General features: G+C 44.1%; 2 protein-coding genes across 4 annotated transcripts in view; both read right to left on the bottom strand.

Moving 5' to 3' along the window:
* sash1b (SAM and SH3 domain containing 1b) overlaps positions 1–3,854 on the bottom strand; it is a 92,401-nt gene extending 88,547 nt beyond the window's left edge. Inside the window, 1 exon segment of the mRNA XM_048973832.1 lies at positions 2,790–3,854. Within this exon segment, the coding sequence (XP_048829789.1) occupies positions 2,790–3,290 (501 nt within the window). The 5' untranslated portion in view covers positions 3,291–3,854.
* A 1,683-nt stretch (positions 3,855–5,537) lies between these two features.
* stxbp5b (syntaxin binding protein 5b (tomosyn)) overlaps positions 5,538–20,234 on the bottom strand; it is a 38,577-nt gene continuing 23,880 nt past the window's right edge. Inside the window, exons 15-28 of one of the 3 annotated variants that reach the window (XM_048974086.1) lie at positions 19,359–19,579; positions 18,262–18,446; positions 17,655–17,780; positions 17,070–17,215; positions 15,028–15,090; positions 13,977–14,036; positions 13,814–13,861; positions 12,497–12,547; positions 11,187–11,420; positions 10,278–10,632; positions 9,645–9,810; positions 8,999–9,110; positions 8,323–8,543; positions 5,538–8,233 (exon numbers count right to left, since the gene is read on the bottom strand). In XM_048974086.1, coding sequence (XP_048830043.1) covers positions 8,192–8,233; positions 8,323–8,543; positions 8,999–9,110; positions 9,645–9,810; positions 10,278–10,632; positions 11,187–11,420; positions 12,497–12,547; positions 13,814–13,861; positions 13,977–14,036; positions 15,028–15,090; positions 17,070–17,215; positions 17,655–17,780; positions 18,262–18,446; positions 19,359–19,579 — 2,030 coding nt within the window. In that variant the 3' untranslated portion in view covers positions 5,538–8,191. The remainder of the gene's footprint in view (positions 8,234–8,322; positions 8,544–8,998; positions 9,111–9,644; positions 9,811–10,277; positions 10,633–11,186; positions 11,421–12,496; positions 12,548–13,813; positions 13,862–13,976; positions 14,037–15,027; positions 15,091–17,069; positions 17,216–17,654; positions 17,781–18,261; positions 18,447–19,358; positions 19,580–20,234) is intronic. The other 2 variants (XM_048974087.1, XM_048974088.1) reach the window with 2 other exon arrangements.

The following is a 20,234-nucleotide window of genomic DNA, read 5'->3' as shown; positions in this document are numbered from 1 at the left end:
ACAAGTGCCCCCCCCCTTCATATAGACAAGTTGAGGCAAATTTCTGACCTTTATATTAACATTTGGCCTTATAGTTAAAACGCTTCACTTTTAATAGACTTTGATTAAATTGTATGTGCTGAGCAACCCCACTACGTGAGAATTCAATTCCTGAGAGTACAACAGCTTACAAATTACCAGTATCTTCATTTTGAAAATATTCCGCAACAAAGAGGTGATGCCACGCCACTCTCACATTTTTTTTTTTCATCTTTTGAGCAATTTGCAAGCTGTCAATTGCTTTCACATAAAATTCCTTTTCATCTTAATATGGAGCTTATTTTACATAAAATAAAGATTTTAAGTGGATGGTAAGTTTTCTTTGGGTAAACGCTCGAGTAGCTCTCTACAAACCAGCTTCTGGCAACATCAAATTCAGTCAAATTGTGTGTTGCTAATGACAACCGGGCTTTTATCACGGAAGCTGGTCTCTGGATCCTCCCAGCCCACCCCCGCGGCGGTTTCTGTCAGGAAAGCCAAAGAACTTGAGAGGCTGGTCTTGAGATGTCTTTGAGATACCCATCACACACGGCGATCAGAAAAAAAAACCTTTGAAGAGAAACGTTGAGAGGAGTGATCTTTTTAAGGGCAAGGGGCGTGTACATCTACTGGTCGCTATTGGTCTTTAACTGCTGGACGTTTTTGTTTCCCAAGGACTCAGACCGCTGTCCTCTCCAAGACTTCACCCCCCCCATGACACTTCTGTCTCCTGTAGGACGACGCTCCTTGTTCGCACGTTTCCCGGGTCGCTGCGCTTCCTTTAAGCGGTACTTAGGCAGCACCAACACAAACAAGGCTTTCAGGGGACGCTTAGACCCGAATTGAGAGGAGGAGAAGACTGGGGGGGATGACCCCCCCCCAAGAGAGGAGATTTATACCGTACGAGGGTATAAATGAAAAGCTTGTACAATATTAGCGACTGCGGTGGTGGATAATACAGTCTCATTGCCTTACCATCCCGCCACCCTCACGGACCTTCCGTAGCCATGGCAGCGCTTCCAGTCCGCTGCGGCCACAAGCCGCTGGAATCCGACAGACCACGGTGCACCACTCGTACCGTGCATGACAGAGCGGAAACACTCGTATTTTACGAGTTGCCATTCTGGTAGACATATCCGTGTAAATCGCCCTGTTGCCCTTCAGGTATATGTCACTTTGCATGGGATAATGTCAAATGTGATTTCTAACAAATATTTAAAAATACCATTTAAAAACAGCATGGCAAACTTCCTTCTTAGCGATAGTATTTTTTTCATTCACGATTTCATCCTTTTTCCATAAGCCGACCAACACAGAATCACAGCGAAAATGGAGCATTAGTCAGGAAGCAGGGTAGGGATCACTATGGAGGGGATGCCAGTCCATCACAGGGCACGTACTGATGCAAACAATAGCACATAATGGTTTAGAGATTCCAGTCCACATAAACTGCATGTTTTTGGACTGTTGGCGGAAACCTGAGAACCCAGAGTGCATGCACAAGCCAAGGCAGACCGTGCAACCACCACACATCCTACAGAGAGCCAGTGATGGGATTCGAACCAGCAACACCTGTGAGGCTACTGCTAAAGTACTTTGCACCGATCCCCTGAATCACTCAACTTTATTCGTCAATTATGTATTTTTAATGTCTTACACTATATGCGGAGTGAGGCAGTTAAGCCAATTATTATGTGTCACAATAGAAAACCAACCAGAAAAGCCCCCCTCCCCTCAGAGAAACCAGATTTCCCACAACCAGTTTGTGAACCATTATACAGCCTAAATATAGCTTATGCTGTTCAAAACTACAGTTTGCAATACACTTGCCAGGCTGGGCTGAATTAATTGAGGGTCTTACAAATCCAACTATTGCAAACATCCATAAGACCCCCACAAGGGTATAGGACAGTCATACATACAGATCATTTAGAAACGTCACCACATACAGAAGTTAACCAGACCAAAACGCTCAACATCTCATGGTATTCAGCGTAACTGAGCCCAACCACCAAATAAATTATGGGAATCCCTGTAACGGATCATTAGCACGGAAATATTGCAAGACTAAAGTACAACTACATATAAATATGCAAGCAATAAAGACCGTTTTCAGCAAATTCATTAAGTAAAACCTATGTTGGTTCCCCGGTTAACCTAACACCATGCAGATTAGAACCATTTAGCCTGCTTCTGAAAAATGATCTGTTGCTTGTTTGACAGCTTAGACAGACATATATACTTCATTTCCTTGGCATTTTAGAAAGATGACTTTACACTTAATCAGAGGAATTAATAGCTAAACCAACCTTGTGTGATATTTTTCCGGAGTGCACGTCAACATTTGCTTGAGCGAGAGTTTTAACCCCGCATAAGAACATCTTACTACACTTTGATGTCCTTGCGATACGTCCAATACAACTGCCAATTAAGCTCCTGCAGAACTTAAATTTCGTAAATTCTACTCTTTTACCGGACGAACAAAATTCGTATTTCTGGAGGATCATTAAACCCAGGATCTATTTAATTGTACGTTTCAGCCTTTAACTTTTTTGACGAATTCATAAGCACCACATAATCGTGACTTCAAAAACAAACTGAAATTGGTTGCACCACGAGACATCAAGTGCAACAATGTAACTCAAGATGCCCCGATAAGTTTTGTGACATAGATTCAAAATATCGACTGCAGTGGTTATCTAATTAAGTAATACAACTAGAGCACAAGGAACCCGATCAAACGACACATGCGGCGTAGCTGCGCCTCTTACCTTGTTAGAGAAGGGCGGTTGGCTGAGGTTAATCCCATCCTTAATGAGTCTATCCCTAATCAATATCTTGAGTTTCAGCTTCGGATAGGTGACTGGTTCTTTACAGTTGACCTGGGTCAAGTTTCTTTCCGCGGACATACATCCTTGAGTCTTCCCGAGACGGTCCATGTTAGATTCGGTCCACGACTTTGAACCTTTGAGATTGGTCTCATAGTGCTTTTCAATGCGCGTGGTGTAGATGTCCTCCGTGGTGGCCAGGGGCTCGAGAGTGAAGTAAAGCCCGGCGGCCGCATCTTTGTCTTCCTCCTTAAGTCTCCCCACCGCTTCTCGGATCCTTTGCCTGTGAGTGGGGATGAAGACCCCGATGGCATCCAGGTCGGGGTCGCCGATCTGCTTACACACTTCGAGATCGTCATAGCCGTTGTCGAAAAAGGACTCGGAGTACTGGCCGAGCTGGAGGGTCTTCAGCCACTCGTTAACCACGTTGGGAGCGCAGCTCATGGTTTTCGGAACTGAGAGGTGGGAATGCTTCATCGCAGGGAACTACACCTCCCGATTCATTGATCTGGATCATAAATCAATACCAGGTCTGCTGCGCAGGCATCTTACCGCAGGTACTCCAAGTAGTACGACAAAATAAACGAGGCAAAAATCCGTATCTTCGCCCTACCGCTTATTTTCCCAGATATTTCAAACATTACACGTGTTGTCTCAAATTTGCAATAAGTTTGTGGTAACCTAACCGTTTTTCTCGCCACGGTTACTTCCTTGAAGGTAATCAATCGCTGAACCAGGTGAAATTTATTGCTACCGCAAGTCCATGTAATCAGTTAAAAGTATGTTTAATTCTGCAGGAGCACAGTCTGATACAAAATATCCCGGTGAACTGGGAGCGTTGTCAAGCCGATGTTAATGTTCTTGCAGGGACAGCCTTGTCGCCTCGTATCCCTCTGTCTTTTGAGTCCTTTCTTTCCAGTTTGAATACACTCGTAGTCATTGCTATTCAGTGAATTGTTCAGCACGCCTTCGCGTCTCTTTCAGCGACGCAGCCGAGACCAGTCAGCGCTACGGGAACCCGAACCCAGTGTTCGGGGAGAGGGGGGGGGGGGGGGGGGGGGGCAAGCGGGTCTGAGGCTGCAAACTCTATTGCTTATTGGCATCTCCTCTGTCAGATATAATTCGATATCTTAATAGTGAAGATGGAACTTAAAATAAATAAATAAATTGGGGCTTGCTTTTTCTAAGCTCAAAATTTCTAACTATTTTACTGTGTAATATTAAGAGAGTGCATGACAAAATTATATAAGGCAAATTGCATGTGTTCAAAATATGGATAATTTACTTAACGAGTTGAAGTTCGAAAATTTTCCAGTACTGTACATTGTTTAAACACGAGCTCCCTCATTTGGCAATAGACAGTAATGGATGGTCAAGCAATTTTTCAAGATTTAAATTACGGATTCATGTACTTGCATTTTTTTTATTAAATGGGATTAGTATCTTAGTCTGGAGCAAAAATACTCTCATGGTAAATAATAATGGTGTAATAAAGAAGTTAATCAATGTGTACTACAGGCATCTTTCTTCACGAAGGCTTGTTCCATACAAAGGTGATCCCACCCTCTTACACCCTCTGCTGGTGGCTTAAATTATTGTAGGTTCTCTGCATAGTACCTGAATGGACTAGCATCCTATTTGGAATGTATTCCTATGAACAAGTCCATCCATCCATCCATCCATCCATTTTCCAAACCGCTTATCCTACTGGGTCGCGGGGGGTCCGGAGCCTATCCCGGAATCGATGGGCACGAGGCAGGGAACAACCCAGGATTTGGGGCCAGCCCATCGCAGGGCACACTCACACACCATTCACTCACACATGCACACCTACGGGCAATTCGGCAACTCCAATTAGCCTCAGCATGTTTTTGGACTGTGGGGGGAACCTGGAGTACCCAGAGGAAACCACGGGGAGAACATGCAAACTCCGCACATGCAAACTCCAGGCGGAGACTCGAACCCGGATCCCAGAGGTGTGAGGCGACAGTGCTAACCACTGCACCACCATGCCGCCCCCTCTATGAACAAGTCGTTTCAGCCTTAATTAATTTCTAGAAGATAGCACAAATTTTGTGTCAACCAGCTAAAATGCAAATTGTTTATCAGAAATTCAGTTGTGACTAGTTATAATGCCAATTCTTGATATCGCAAATTAGTTACTACTAGTCACAATTGAATTCCTGTTATCAGAAATGGGTATTTTAACACGTTCAGATTCCAACTCCCATGGAGATAATCTCACTAGCTAAAATATAAACTTCTGATATAAAGAATTGACTGACAAGATTTGTCACCTAAATATGTGTCTGTGTGTCATGAGAGCAAGATGAGGTAGGAGAAAAGGAAAAATATTAATATGCATTTTAACGAATTAAAATTTGACATTTCTTATAGAAATCCACATTACAACTAGTTATAACCGAGTTTCTGATACCAAGAATTTGCATTTTAATTAGTCGGAAGTGAATTTGCGATATCCTCTAGAAATTAATGTTGTCTTAAAAAAAGGCTTGGTGTAAAACCCAGCCTCTGTCTTTAGCCACCCGTGATGCGTTCCGATCGCCCCATACGACTCAGTACTGGATAAACAACTGGAAGATGGTTAAAGGGATAGATAATCCTTCCACGAAACGCACTACTGATTAATGCACTAAATAAATAAGCTAGATAAATGACCAGAAACAAAGATTTTATACATTTCATCTTTATTTTCCAATGCACCGTTGATCTACATAATCTGGTCTGTTTTGGGTGACAACTTCATTAATTCTTACGAAATCTGCATTAAACAAAAAATTGGCCACATGAGGAAAAACACTGCAAACGAGTAGTAGTATACCGAATGCTTGAGTAGGAACCACATATTTGTTTTTTTTTTTGTTAATAAAGTTTAAAGACGCTGAGACAGAAATGACCACGTTGACGTTTAATGAACACTGAGTTTTGGGTGCTCGCTGTTGTGCAAGAAAGAGGGAAATTAATACCGGCAAACGGAAAGTGCATCGGTGGCTTGGCTGACACTTAAAGCCCTTGAAGACACAACAAAACCTGGCGTATTCATGGCGACCCCCATGTTGCGCCTCAGAGCCACAAATATTTTTTATCACAAAACATTTTTTTTAGTTTTGAACAGGGTGAACATACAGTACACATCCCTTTGCACAGAAGAATTTTTAAAGCAGGTTTTGTTAAATTAAGTAAACTTTTCCATTTATCAAATATAGTGAAATTAAAAGAATGTTTCAAATATACAAATATGAGTATATTGTTAAACTGACAGAAAAGACAAATCTGAAAGTGTGATGTTGATCACAACCTCAGCCACTCCGGCACAACGATTCAAAATGATTTTTGGTCCACTTTAAAGAAAGCATTTGCTTTTATAGACACCAAACACACCAGAAAACGGAACGGAATAAATGCTTCACTTAATTTACAGGCAGTTATGATCGTTAACAATAAGTACATAGCAATTTGGCCAGCGACACTTCAGCAATCTGTCCACCTGGACAAACAGGCTTTACCGTGAGAGACGCGTTACAGCTTTCTGGGGTGGCGTGGTAACGTTAGGAGATCCTGAGTCCCCGTCTGCACCACCTAGAGCACCTGACACTTCCAGGTTTGTCTCAGATTGTCCCACTATTTACAGTATTTAAAAAAATGGCAGCAATTTCTCGATGAAACAAAAGCTTCACCGGAAACAAAAAAAAAGCAGTTTAATCTGAAAATATTACGCTGATACATACTACACAAATAGCAGCATTTTCTCGCGCTTCATAAAGACTAAAAAAGGCAGAAAAAATTGTAGTAAGACTTGCACTGAAAACACCATTAAGGGATTAAATATCAGCATGATTTTAAGTGTATGTGTACAAAGTAAAACATGAAGCTACGTAGCCATGCATATATGCACACACACTAACACACACGCATATCGTTTATTACCGTATATATTTAATATATGCGCCTAAAATGAGAAACAATCAAGTTGATATGTAGCTTTCAGTTAAATATTCCTGAAATATTAACAGAAATCAGAAGTAGCGTAGTTATTATACACTTTACAGTTAAACAATTATAGGCCTACCGAGTACTGCGGCGTCAGCCTTTTCTCCGTCGCACTTATGTCCATAGTAATAAAAATAAAAATGTGAAAAAAATAGAAAAGTGGGTCAACAATAATATACAAAACTAGGTGACCGTCTAAAGCCTCAGCACTCACATAGCCTACCAAACTCAAGCATCTTAATTGTATGGTAATATACTCTCAAAATTTCGCGAGGAAGCCCGCACTGCCGAAAAGAAGCAACTCCGTAATTCCGTTTACAGCATCCTATAAATTTCAAGTTCTTCGACAAAATAATAATAATAATAATAATAATAAAAATTTACTGAAATGCCAGTTCAGAATATCCATGTAAAAATAAGACAAATCTGTATGTGCGTTTTTGGCGTATTGGTTTTGATATATACATACTCACCTCACACCCAACAGGCTGTAAGAGCTCGTTCGTGTGGGTATAAAACGCCGTAGCTGCTCTAGAAACTCAGGAAAATTAGTTTTTTTGTTCATTTTTAAGCACATATTTGCAGGAAAACAACTGAAACTCAGCAGTTCTCTGTAGAAGTGACGCTGTTTTTGTAATTACGTCCAATACCTCGTGTACTGAGCCTGAATTTTATCTGGACAGATTTATGAATATTCTGTGCTATAACAGCCCTTAGGAGTTATTTCTATAAGAAAAAAAAATAGATTTAATCCACGACAATTGCATAATGGGGAAGTGGTTCATTTTCACTATCGTTAAAGTTAAGCCCATCTGTGACCTGAGGCGCACGTAACAGGAAATATTGAGTAACATCGCACAACATGGTTGGATACGAGGGATTACCTTGAAATTACCAACCCTTTTGATATTGTATTTTATTTTTAAATAGGATCCCTACCTCTCCCGCAAAAACGGACTCATTTACAAGAGACTCCATCCCTGGCAAGTCTGGTGGACATTTCGGCTTCGATGGTGAGTAACTAGCACAACCTGGATCCTCACAACGACCAAGCTGGCCCACTACAGTTACCAGGGTAACACTGCAACCCCTCCCATCACCACCCACCCAGGTGCCAAAAAAAAAAAACCCAATTTGGCAAAATAATATACAACGAAAATAATGCTAATGACGCAAAAAAAAAATACATCGCGCAGTGCCATCCTTTACGTATTCTGAATGTGATCTCGCGTTTGCTCCTCCACTGAAAGGAGGAAAACATGGCCTGAAGGCTAAAACCCAGCTGTCCTGCAGGAGGAGGGGGTGGGGAGGGGGGGTCGTTCCTGACGTGGCGATCACAGCTGATACCACTTCTTATCTTTGTACTTCAGCATCATCTGGAGAAAGGGGGGCGGGGTTTATTATGATGGATGAGTTGATTGAATGAGTATAGGGATTTAGTTTTGGGGTTTAACTCCTTCCTCACCTCATGCGCGTGCTTGGAGAAGGAGTCTGCGCTTGCCATCATGGCCGCCGTGCGCTCCTCCAGCTCGCCCAGCTTCTGGCCCCTCTCGTCCAGTGCTATCCTGGCACGGGCCAGCTCCCCGACCACGCCCGAGGCTGCACCCTTCATGCCCTCGATGCCGCCCGGTCCGGGGATGTGCTGGGCCAGGCTCCGCGCCGCCTTCCCAGCAGCGGCCTCCCCGACTGTGTGGATACAGGGGAAGCCATGAGATCGTGTTAAGGGGCAGGCGGCCCTGCTAGCATATCATTATCTCTAGCACGCCTCTACGGCAATTGGCTGATTTTCTTGTCATTCACTGTCACATGAAAACTGCAGAGCCAATCAGATGTCTCTAAATTGGTCATAGCGTGTGAATGTGGGTTGATGTGAAAGGGATGTTAAAGCAGGATACATCCCTGCCCGACAAGATGCCAGTCTCCCAAAGAGAAGATTGTTCTCCCATGCTTGATAATGTCTGCAATGATTCTATGTTGGGATCTACTCTAACCAAAATTTGTTATTTACTTATCTTACAATACGCCGAGAGAAACTATATGTTTCAGTAAAATATAACCAGCAACTTTTTAGACGTCTACCTGAGTGCAGAAAGAGAGAAAATGAAAAAAAGAAAAGAAAAAATGTAAAAGTTGTTACTTACATAGATCTTCTCTATCCAGGGACTGTGCCCCCCCACCAAAGAGGCCCTTGAAAAATCCTCTGTTTGGGGCCTCTGGCGTTTCTACAGGCGTAAACAGCTCCCCCAACATCTCCTGAAACACAACCGATCCGCTAGATTTACATGTGCTGCTGCACTGAAGAAAGTCAACCACTGCAAATGTGTCTGTGGACACTAGGAGCTGGTATCTTCAGTCACACACCAGCTAAACCGGAGATGCTGAATTTAACATAAAAAAAAACTGGAATATGTTTATGTATTAGGGCAGGGGTGACCAATCTTATCCGCAAAGGGCTGGTGCGTGTGCAGGTTTCTGGGGTAATCTTTAGGTAAACTGTTCAAACCCAGGTGTGAGGACTTGCCAGCCAATCAGTCCTCTAATTAGTAATCTAATTAGGGAGTTGCAGTGAAAACCTACACACACAACGGCTATTTCTGGATGAGATTTCCCAGCCCTGCAGTAGGGCAGTAATCCATGGTGTCCCGGCACCCATGTGATTTTTTTTAGGACAATCAAACCAATAAAAGTCCAGAGTTCCATATACAGCTTAGTCTCTTCAACACTGCGTTTTGCGGAAAAGTAAGGAACTCGCTGACCGACGGCATGGAGTCCGACAAGCCACCTCACCTGTAGGTTCTCGCAAGTCTCTTGGCTGTATGTTATTCTCTGGATCTCCGTGGGCGAGGTCAGGAATAGAGCCTGGCCATGATTCGAGAAGCAGAAGGTCCTGGCTATCCGCATGTCAGTGAGCGGAAGGTAGCTGATGTCTAAGAGCGGCCGCAGGCTGGGCAAGCTGGTCGCAGGGCGGGAAGACAGTCACATGTGATAACATACGTGTCAAAGTCACTTCTTTTGCATTTACTTATTTAGTAATTTATGAGTGGCGATAGTCTGGGGTCAGAGAATATGCAGCACTCCTGGAGCAGCTGGTGTTAAGGGCCTTGTACAACGTGATTTGATTACTGTACCGGCCATGGGATTCAAACTCACACCCTTAACCCGACCCACGCATTGCCCCTTCCTGCATTCAGAAAGGAGTTTCAATCTCAGGGAACAGGTGACTCATGTTCTTCTGAACTATGATGCTGTGTCTGTGATCAGAAGGTGGAGTGATTTCTTTGCTGGGTCCTCGAGCACGGCCCGCGAGAAATTAAATGAAATCTCATTTTCCTACCCACAAGGCTACCTGCTAGCCACAGCCGTCATCTGATGCAAAATTTTCGTTATAAAGCTACATGTAAACATCCGCCACCCCCGTACCTCAAGGTCATGATGTGGCCATTGGCGCAGAAGCAGGCGATGCAGACGCTGCCACTCATTTGCACGACATCGCTGCGCAGCACGAAGGACGTCTCCGTGATGTTGTGCTTGAACGCCACGGCCTGCGAGGGCAGTGCGATCACCTTGGCCTGCTTGTCTGAGCAGATCACTGCAAACTGGCTCTCACCGGCCTCCTGGGAGCCCGGCGGAGATGCCGTCCGCCGCTTTCTTGGTCGCTCCTTGTCGTTGGCGCAGTCGGACTCGTGCCAGGGCTCCGAGGGCCCAGGCAGGAGGGCCCCAGTGGCATCCAGGAATGCCATCCTCAGGATGGCTCCCTTGAGTCTCAACAACGTGCCTGAGGAGTGAACCGAGATGTCAGCTGGACACACGAGCGGAACAGATCCTGCCTCCACAGGGCTGGGAGTTCCGGATTCCAGTGACCTCCTCTAATGATCCATTGATCCTACTAATAATAAACTTAATATTTGCATTCATCAAGATGCAGAAAATGAAACTGCACAGAAATGATTGGATTTATGCAGAATTCTCCACTATTATTGCAATACTTCATAATTATTAAAAATTAATGACCAAATAAGTAAGCAGTATCATTCATCTAAGGTCTAGCTGTAAGGGCCTAAATTTCCACTGTGATGTCACAAACAGATTTATGATTTACTCATTTCCCATTTTTATAATCAAAATGAACTGAACGTGCCACACACACACACACACACACACACACACACACACACTAATCCATTCCCTAAGGCAGCAGTCTTTAAAGTTAAGACAAATATATACATTTTTCACAGAACTCATACAGTTGCTCCTTTAAATACAGTACGGTATTGCAGTTACTGTAATATGGAGTAGTAACATTATACAGCAGCCACTGCTGACGCTCACCAGTGGGCATGACTGTGACAGGCTGCAGTGTCCTCTGCTCACCAGCAGGAGGCACATTGAGCACCATGAGCAAGACCGAGCCAAAGGACGTGCCGACCCACAGGCAGGGAGTGGCGCCGCCGTCGGTCTTGCGCGCGAACGTCTCGCTGACGTGGAAGAGGGTGATGGCCTCCCTGGACTCCCGGTCGATGCTCGTCACGCTGGAGCTTCGGCTGAAGGAGGCGTCCCTTGTATCTGGAGAGGCGGCGCCCCGGCAGCGTGCAGAAAGCAAGGGGTCAGGGTGACGAACACAGGGGAAGAAAAGCAGAAAAGACCGTAAGGAGGTGGGGTTTTGATGGGCGGAGCATGAGTGACTCCATACGATTGCTCATAAACATCCATTTAGGAGCTTTTCATCAAATAAAACCGGTTACTAGTTTGCGTTTCTCAATCAATTAAGATTAATTAAGTTGCACGTGATCTGGACAGCTAGCTAAGAGCATGTTCATTTCAACAAGCTACACCAGCTATTTCCAGAAACAGCAGCTGTTATCCGGGCTGGAGAAATGAAAGTCAGACAGACATTTGAACACTTCCTTTTAAATCCGTTACAGGTAAGTGCAGATGAGGTAGCTTATTGTGCATAAAAGCCCACAAGAGAATTACATTTCACAGGCATTACTTGCAATTTATCTGCAATGGTTATCCATTATGTAGCATTATTGGGTTTTTCTCCCCCAACTGTTATAAGCAAGGTCGTAAAGCTACGTTTCAGACCTACTCAAGGACCAAAAGTAGCTTATATATATAATAAGGTCTAAGTATGCAAATACTTTTCGGCACCAATTACACATTGGCTTTATGTAGTTGGGGCGAGTGAACGGGAGAACAATGGGCGCTGTCCAGTTCTGTCTTTCTGGCGGACGATGGGGAGACGTTGTAGCAGAGAAAAGCATTTCGTGGATAATCCCAGGAATGAATTCATTAAGAAAATGATCTTCTTTCTGCCTCTACCCTCATTGTGTAGCACGATGACATAGTCGATGCACACATTACCCGAATTCACCCCTCTCCCTCCCCAAAAAAAAAGCCCACGGTTAGTCCCCATCCCCCTAAGGGACAAAAACAAAGTTTCTCAAAGGTGTCAGAGTCAATCACGTCACGGCGGCAGACGGCCTGGGGACGATATGCTGCTCCGTTTCGCTCGCAGGTTGTTCTGAGGCTTCCTGCGGTCGCTTGTCTGATGCAGCCACAGCATTAAACCTGCAATCGATTTCAAGCCTAAAATATCCCAGCCGGCAGCAAGGAACACGTTGAGAGTCGAGGCTTACCCACGTCTGGCTTCAGATCAGTAGGCAAGTTTAATTTCCGTGACATCTTTGCTGGAAAAATAAACGACATACAAACAATGACGCCGGGTAAGACGATTCACTTAATGCTTCCAACATCCCTCGGCATGGTTCCATATATCATTGCGCCCACAGCGTTAATCATCCGTCTCGATTATTCATGATCGTCCATCGGCATTATGCGCTGACAGAACCCAGAAAGAGTTAAAAACCAGTGTTTTAGTCTGTGAAAGAAAAATCGCTTGACAAGAGAGCAGCCGGGGAGAGAGAATTAATAACCGGTGAAGGGAAACTTCAGGCATCCCAGGCTGACAGAACAAGCACCTCGGCAAGGGGGGTATGAAGAAATAACATGCATGATATCACAGTTCCAAAGGCTTCGGAGAAAAGCTGCCCTTCTCAGAGGAAGACCAATCATGGCTTCTGTTTCATTTAGGAGGCCTTGTCAAACTTTCTCCAAATCGCATAGATTGGTACAAATGTTTCAGATTTGCCTTCAGAGCTCACATTCATCTTAATATCGCCTCCCTTTGCCTATATGCTTCTTATAGCGTTATAAACTGTATAAAAATAAAAAAAAACATACAATAATCCTGTCCAATCTACACAGACGAGTCCCATTAAGGGGGACCGAGGGAATGTGTAAATCTCACCTCTTTGTTAAAGACATAATTTACAATACAACTAAGTATAAAGTTGGTAACAGAATGTGAAATGCTTTTGTGTACAAATATCAGATTGGTTGCTTCATTTGATATTGAATGACATGGGTAAGAAATCAAATCAACAGGACAGAAAGGACCGATAAAAATCTACACACATAAGTCGCAAAATTTTTCGCTTTTTTTTTAAATTGTTTTTCAAGGGCAAACTAAAATCAATGGTGTTTGTGCACGTACAGGTGCTATGGTGGAAGATTGTACATATTTTTTAAATCATTCTAGAATCATATTTATTGTATACAAGGGTATACGAGAACATTCCACAGAGTTCCGAGAGGAGTCTATAAGAAGAGATGACATCATGCATAGTGTTAGAGTCATGGGGGGGATGAAATGAATCCCCTCCAAAGAGAAAAACCTGTAAATTCTACATGATTGACTTTTCGCTACACACCTTACAATTAGTAGGAATAAAAGGGAAGTCCATTCCTCCTACATTCCAGACAGGGTTCGAGAGGCATCAAGCAGCGAACACAGATCATCGTTTAATCAGGGCATAACTTGTTAGTGTGAATGGGGGGGGAACCGCTGGAGTAGCAAGAAGGGAGAGTGCCATTGTCAAATGTAGAGGTCATACCAATGTCAATGGCTACCATCCTGGTAAACTTTCTGCTTTTGGCTTTCACTGAAAACATTCCAAACAGAACACAAACAATAAGAGGCATGAGAAGCTGTTTTACTCCGCATACGAATCTCAAAAAAAAAAAAAAAAGGTGTGGAGACCAAATATGTCGACATACCCATTTCTATAAAGTCAGGGTGCTTGTGGCCATCGTCACAATTGCAAGGTAAGGCACAGCCTAGATGGTGACAGTGACACAGGCGATCAGCGCCGGGCGGCTCGATAAATCTACACTCCCAGGCAAATCAATCATCTTCATGCAATTTATCCGTGCCAGCTGACCTGACTGTCGAGTCCCTGGGTATTTGCTCTTTGCCTTAAGTTGTCAGCCTGTTCATTCTGTGCACTCAAACTACAGGATAATTGTAAAAATCTCAGCTACTGTAATTAAAACACGAGGAATTATAATCAGAATACTTCTACTGCTTCAAACAAGGGGACACTAATAATACTACACAACAATAACAAAAATACTGTATTTCGGAAGTTGTTTATAAAAATAATTCATTCTATCATTACATCCGGCCCTAAAGGTCATTGAAACATCAGCCAGGAAGAGACTGGAGCAGATATTAGTCCTGCTCATAGTGGATATCCTCATTTCTCCTGGGAACCGCATTTAGGATATATGAGGGAGGTGTGACCACCCAGGTTCCCTGCATCACTAGAATTCTATACAGCTTCTGAGCTGTTCCTCAATATAAAATATTTCACATGTAATTATTACTAGGGTTGCAAAGGGCCAGAAACTTTCCAGAAACCTTCCATTCCATGGGAAGTTGAGCTGGGTAGTTCAGGAAATATTCCAAGTTGGAAACTTTCCAGGGGAATTGAGAGGAATATAAAGGAATTTACAGGAAAATTAACATAATTTTGCAACCCTCATTATTACATAGTGAACTACTCGAACTAACACACTTCTATTAGGAAATCCCCATAACTTGAAAGACAGCAAGATCCTCCATAAATAAGTACATGCACTGATAGTACAGGATAGTTCACTGTGAGACACCGGAAAACATGGGATCAGATATGCCACAAATCGGAAATCGACGACTGCAACAAAATGGTACATTTGCCAAAATGCAGTTAGAGCATTCTGTGACCTGGCACAAGATCTTAAAATTATTGTACAGATAACAGGAAGTTCAGAAAGGCTATAGTTTTACCTGAGGTGGGAGACTTGCACCGGTCTTCGGAAGAAGTCGACCCCTCACTGATGTCACAGAGACCTTTCAAGTCGAACAAAGAAAGTTAATGCAGCCCTTTGCATGCGAGAGAAACTGATGACAAACCGAGAGAAGGCTGGGCTAAGGGGCTAATATAAAGGCAACCTGTATCAGATAAACAGCAATTCCAGCTTCAATGAAGCCGATGACATCATCCTTGGGCTATCTAGCACCCTGTCACCTTGTGCATCTATCCAGCAAATAAAGGGTTTAAAGTTCAGTCAATGAGGAAATTTGAGACCACATTTATACACGGTTTAATACTGACAAACTGCTACAGCACTATCATGCAGAGTGGATAGATTCAGAAAGTAAAAATCCAGACCAAGATTTAGTTCAAACCAACCAGTTGAGTTCTCTGTGAGTGAGACCCGTCATACTCAACTGGCTGGTTGAAAGAAAATCGTGGTCTGGATTCTTACTTTCTGGACCTGAATGATAGAACTCTGCCATTATGATTATCACAGTTTTAAAGCACAAAAATGGAACTCCGCAATACCTCAGTAGGTGGCACTGCAAGACAAGCTCAGATCTACTTTCATGCAGAATCAGTAATTGAGGTATGTGCATTACAGCCACATCCTTTTTGAAATGGGAATATACAATAATATATAATATGTTCAGTTTTCGATAAGAATATTATTACTACTAATAATAATCAGATCCCATAATAGGAAAGAGGGCGTCAGGAAAATGTCATTATCTACAATGACTACGTTAATACAATAAAACAATAAATGGAAATAATGTTTGATGAGTGACTGATCTCAGTCTAGCATAATATTTTCAAGCCAATTTCTGTGGCCAAAGACATATAATGATGTGCATGAATGAATAAAATACCTGAGGTAAAAGGAACTATTGTACAGGTTTGTTGATATATTACTTGGCTATTAATTTCAATTTACAGATAATGTTTAAACTTGCAGAAAAACAAACGTGGATGACAGAAGACAGGCAGAGTGAAAGGGGGAACCACACAGCTACGAGTTGAGAGGGAAGTGGTGCAACTAAAACATGCAGCTTGCAGAGGGTTAGTAGAATATGATGTGAGGTACAGCTATTAAAAAAAAAAAAAAAAAAAAAAAAAAAAAGCAGGAAAATTAGGCCGGAACCACATTGGACAACGGGGGACAGGGACTCTCTAATAGGCTAATTCTCGTCAGGTGACTTACTGATGTAAGAGGCCCGTAGCTTTTTCACAGACTCATTATATAAGCTAGCGAGGCCGCACATGCAAGACGTGGGAACGTCTTTTCCGAAGCACAGTGGAGAGACCAACAACAAAAGGTGTTATAGCATCAGAGCGGGGACACGCATCTGTCACAGAGCAGTGAGACAAGGAGGCGAGGTTACGTTTAGAGCACGTGCGGGGGTCCCCCGGAAGATGCGGGTCAGACAGTGCTGGTCAACCCAGAAGCAAACCACTGGGGGCTAGGGGGGGGGGGATGCTGCATCACCACCACCCTCCAGTGCGAGGAACATGGGGAGCACCACCTACAGTGTAGCGTCTAAGACACAGTGAAACAAGATGCTGTAGCTCACCAAGGCGCTACATGGGCTTCGACCAGCACTGGGGTCGGGAGATGAGTGGGGTTCGCATCCCGTAGAGCACCTACACATCCAGCCCAGAGATCTGAGCGCCAGTCCTACCGGGCGTCGTGACGGGACCGACCGCCGTCACCAAACGTGGAATCCCGCTCTTAGACGTTTTGCTTTGCAAAACTTGGATTTTCTTATCACCGGGGACAGATGGAGAACCCACTGGGGGCCAGCCGAGGACCGGGGGCTTCTTGGTCTAACCCAATGACGAGGGACGATGCGAATATGGGAATTTGGGTGTGTAGTTTGAACAGCTCACAGCCAGAAGGCTTCAGTAAGAATCAGCATCTAACCACACGGTCAGGGCGTCCTGCTGCTACACCTGTATACTTTTTTAAACTTAATTAAAAATAAAACTTAAAAAATTAGTATGAACTTACCTCCAGGTGCCTGTTTTGGTTTTCGGGGGGAGCGGAGCGGTCTCTGGTCGCTTGAACCATATAGCTGCAACATTCCCATGTTAAGCAGAACAGTCTTCTGGAAGTAGTCAACAACTGCGAGGCCACTGCTATTTCCAAAAACCACTCTTTTTTTTTTTTGGGGGGGGCAAAGAGAATGACATTTATTTGCATACTTTCAAAACAAAACCAAAATATCTACCTGTCCATCACAGCACAATACCCTGTTGCATTCACAGAAATGTCAGTAAGATTTCATTTAGCATCATGCGCAATTTGTTTTGATTGGTTCAGTAAATGGATCCATGTTGACAAGCGGATGGGAGGACAGAACAGGAGGCGGCTGAAGTTAAACAGACGGGAGGGTCAAGAGAAAAGTATCGGACAGCCATTGGGGCTTTAGTACTGGGGCAAACCACAGCAGCACAAACATGGGGGGTGGGATGGGGGTTGCTGGGATGCTGCTTTATATTATTCAGGGTGGGAAATGGCTGAATGAAGGGGCTCCTAACTTCACCCCAGCCCAGGAGATCTCAGAGGTTTCCTCGCTCTGCTGAGCAAACTCACAGGCCATATGAGGAGTTGATGGCCAGGCTGGTGATCTGTTGAGGTGGCTCCCCGCTGACCCACAGCAGCTGGACCACCAACTCCACTTGGTATCCCGGCGACTGCTTGGGCAGAGAGCTTCGCACCCTAGACCGTAGGGGGGGGGGGGGGGGCACCAAAATGCAAAGGGAGGCTATTAATGAAGACCTCATATGCAGCATATTCAGACAAGGCAGAATGAACGGACTAATAAAATCTTTTCCTCCATTAAAAAAACTCTAATGTGTATTTAATAGTAGGGAAATGAAGGTACTGTATGAGTCAATGACCAGGTCACTGTGCTCCCTGAGGGGACAATTACAATTACAATTACAACAGGAGCCTCTGAACGCCTTAAGATAAAGTCAAACAGACTCAATGATCAGACTCAGAGGACACCATCTAAAACAGCGTTTCCCAATCTGGTCCTTGGGGACCCCCAGAGAGTCCACATTTTTGCTCCCTCTCAGCTCCCTAGTGTGGGAGGGCGGTAATGAAGTGGACCCATGACCAGAATATCACTGCTTCAATTACTGGGGAGGGGGTCCGGCAGTTCAGCCTTAAAATAATTTTAGTTTATAACGTTTACCTTAGACAGGGCACGTTGTCCCGGACTGCATCAGAGGGGCTGCTGTTGGCCGAGGCCTGGGATTCAGGCGTGTTAGCTGGGGGACTGGAGGTCACATTTGGAGTGGGGAGGGCTGCTACTGGCTCCCCCCCTGCTTCCGGAGACTCTGTTTCATTCAGCTCGTATACCAGCTTCACCTCCAGGAGCTGGAGGGAGAGAGGGGGTGCCACCGATGAACCAGCATGCAGAAACAGAAACCATTCTCACCACTGCCCACTGGAAACCAGCGCCAATTTTATCAGGAAACATAGTGGCAACCCTTACAGTGCAACTCTAAGTATATCATCACTTTAACACCAATATAGTGAGTATCGGGTGTCTAACACCAGCTCGGTGTTGACAGCATCTTAGTGCTAATGCCTGACCCTAACCCTCCACTGCAGTTATGCGTCACGCGATTCTGACCAACAACAATCGCAAACAAGTGACGACGATACTATATGTGATCCCTAATTTTTCCATGACCTTCAATCCATTGTAACACTACACTCTGTACAACATGCAGTACACCGTCAGGCAGAAAACACCGTCAGGCAGAAAACACCGTCAGGCAGAAAACACCGTCAGGCAGAAATTAGATTCAGAAATTAAAATGCAGAACTTGGATCACAGGATTTAGGGTTCAGATATTATTTCAGATTCACATCACAGAATTTAAAATCCGGAGCTAGAATTTAAGATTCAGAACTGCAGACGCAGAAACTCCGCATGATGCCTTAAGCATCAACTTCAGCACCACACTTACCAGGTCACTCACCTGGCTCTTCAGTCATTGGGAAATTATATATTTTTTCAACATATTTTGACGTAAAACATTAGAAGATAACTCATAAAACGTAAAAAACTATAAATGTTACCCGCAGGGACGTCAGAAGCATTTTGAATGGGGGGGGGGGGGGGGGGGGCACACACTGGCATAAGACTAATATTTTATTCTAAATGTGGGGGGGGGGATCCAGACGAATAATTATGAAATGTGAGGGGGACACGGCCCCCCTCAGATTTAATGGCGGCGACGCCCATGGTTACCAGTCATGTCACAGACGTACTGAGCCTACCTGCAGCACCTCTGATGTCACTTCCTGTTGGCTGAACCTGTAAATCAGGACGTGGGCAGAGACTCCGGCTACGCAGAGCATCCGGCTCTCGAGGCACCAGGAAATGGTCTGGATGGCAAAGGGGTCTTCGTCCACGATGTCTGTGCCTGGCTTATCCTCCTTGGTCCGATACTTCTCGAACACCTTGGCCGTCTTCAGCTTGTAGAGCACTTGTAGCATTACTGGGGAAGTGCGCAGAAAGAAGTGTCTGCATTTATTTCCGGTTTTGTGCTGCAGAAACGAACTAACGACCCAAAGTATGCATGGTCGGGTCTCCTCCGCTGGAATGTCAGCCTTTGAAATGATAAGTGGCGACAAGTTATTGCTGAAATGTATCCTCTGTCACTGGGGAGAGACCGGCTTTTGCAGAAGTGCCGCATAAAATGGCTCAGTGATGTTCAGCCTCAGGAACAGGATAAGTGACACGCGTCCTGCTCATAGCATCGGCGGAATACCCTGTACAGTCGCTACGAGACAAAATTTGCATCATGATTCATTAAATGACTAACAAATGTTAGATGACTTGTTCTTTCAGTCGTTCCTTCAGGAAATTGCTAAAGTTTACAGAAGTAAATGATACAGTAACAAATAGATCAATTGCCCGAGATGAAAGATACATCATGATTCATCAATGATGAATTAACAAGACATCAGCATGTAACTAAGCCTTAGTTTGTGGTTCATTAATCCAGAAGTTTGAGCATAATACTGCTTTATTTGTGGCCCCTCAATGAAGTGTCACCGAATGTTTTTGCCACCTGTGGACACTCTCCTGAGCGGATTTGCAAGCGGAAAGGAGGAAAAGACAAAACACAACACCGGAAATGAACGGGCACG

The sequence above is a fragment of the Brienomyrus brachyistius genome, chromosome 14, assembly GCF_023856365.1.
Source record: "Brienomyrus brachyistius isolate T26 chromosome 14, BBRACH_0.4, whole genome shotgun sequence".
NCBI classification, from domain to species: Eukaryota; Metazoa; Chordata; class Actinopteri; order Osteoglossiformes; family Mormyridae; genus Brienomyrus; species Brienomyrus brachyistius.
The sequence above is the reverse complement of the archived record's forward strand: the minus strand, read 5'-3'. Positions and strand labels throughout refer to the sequence as shown.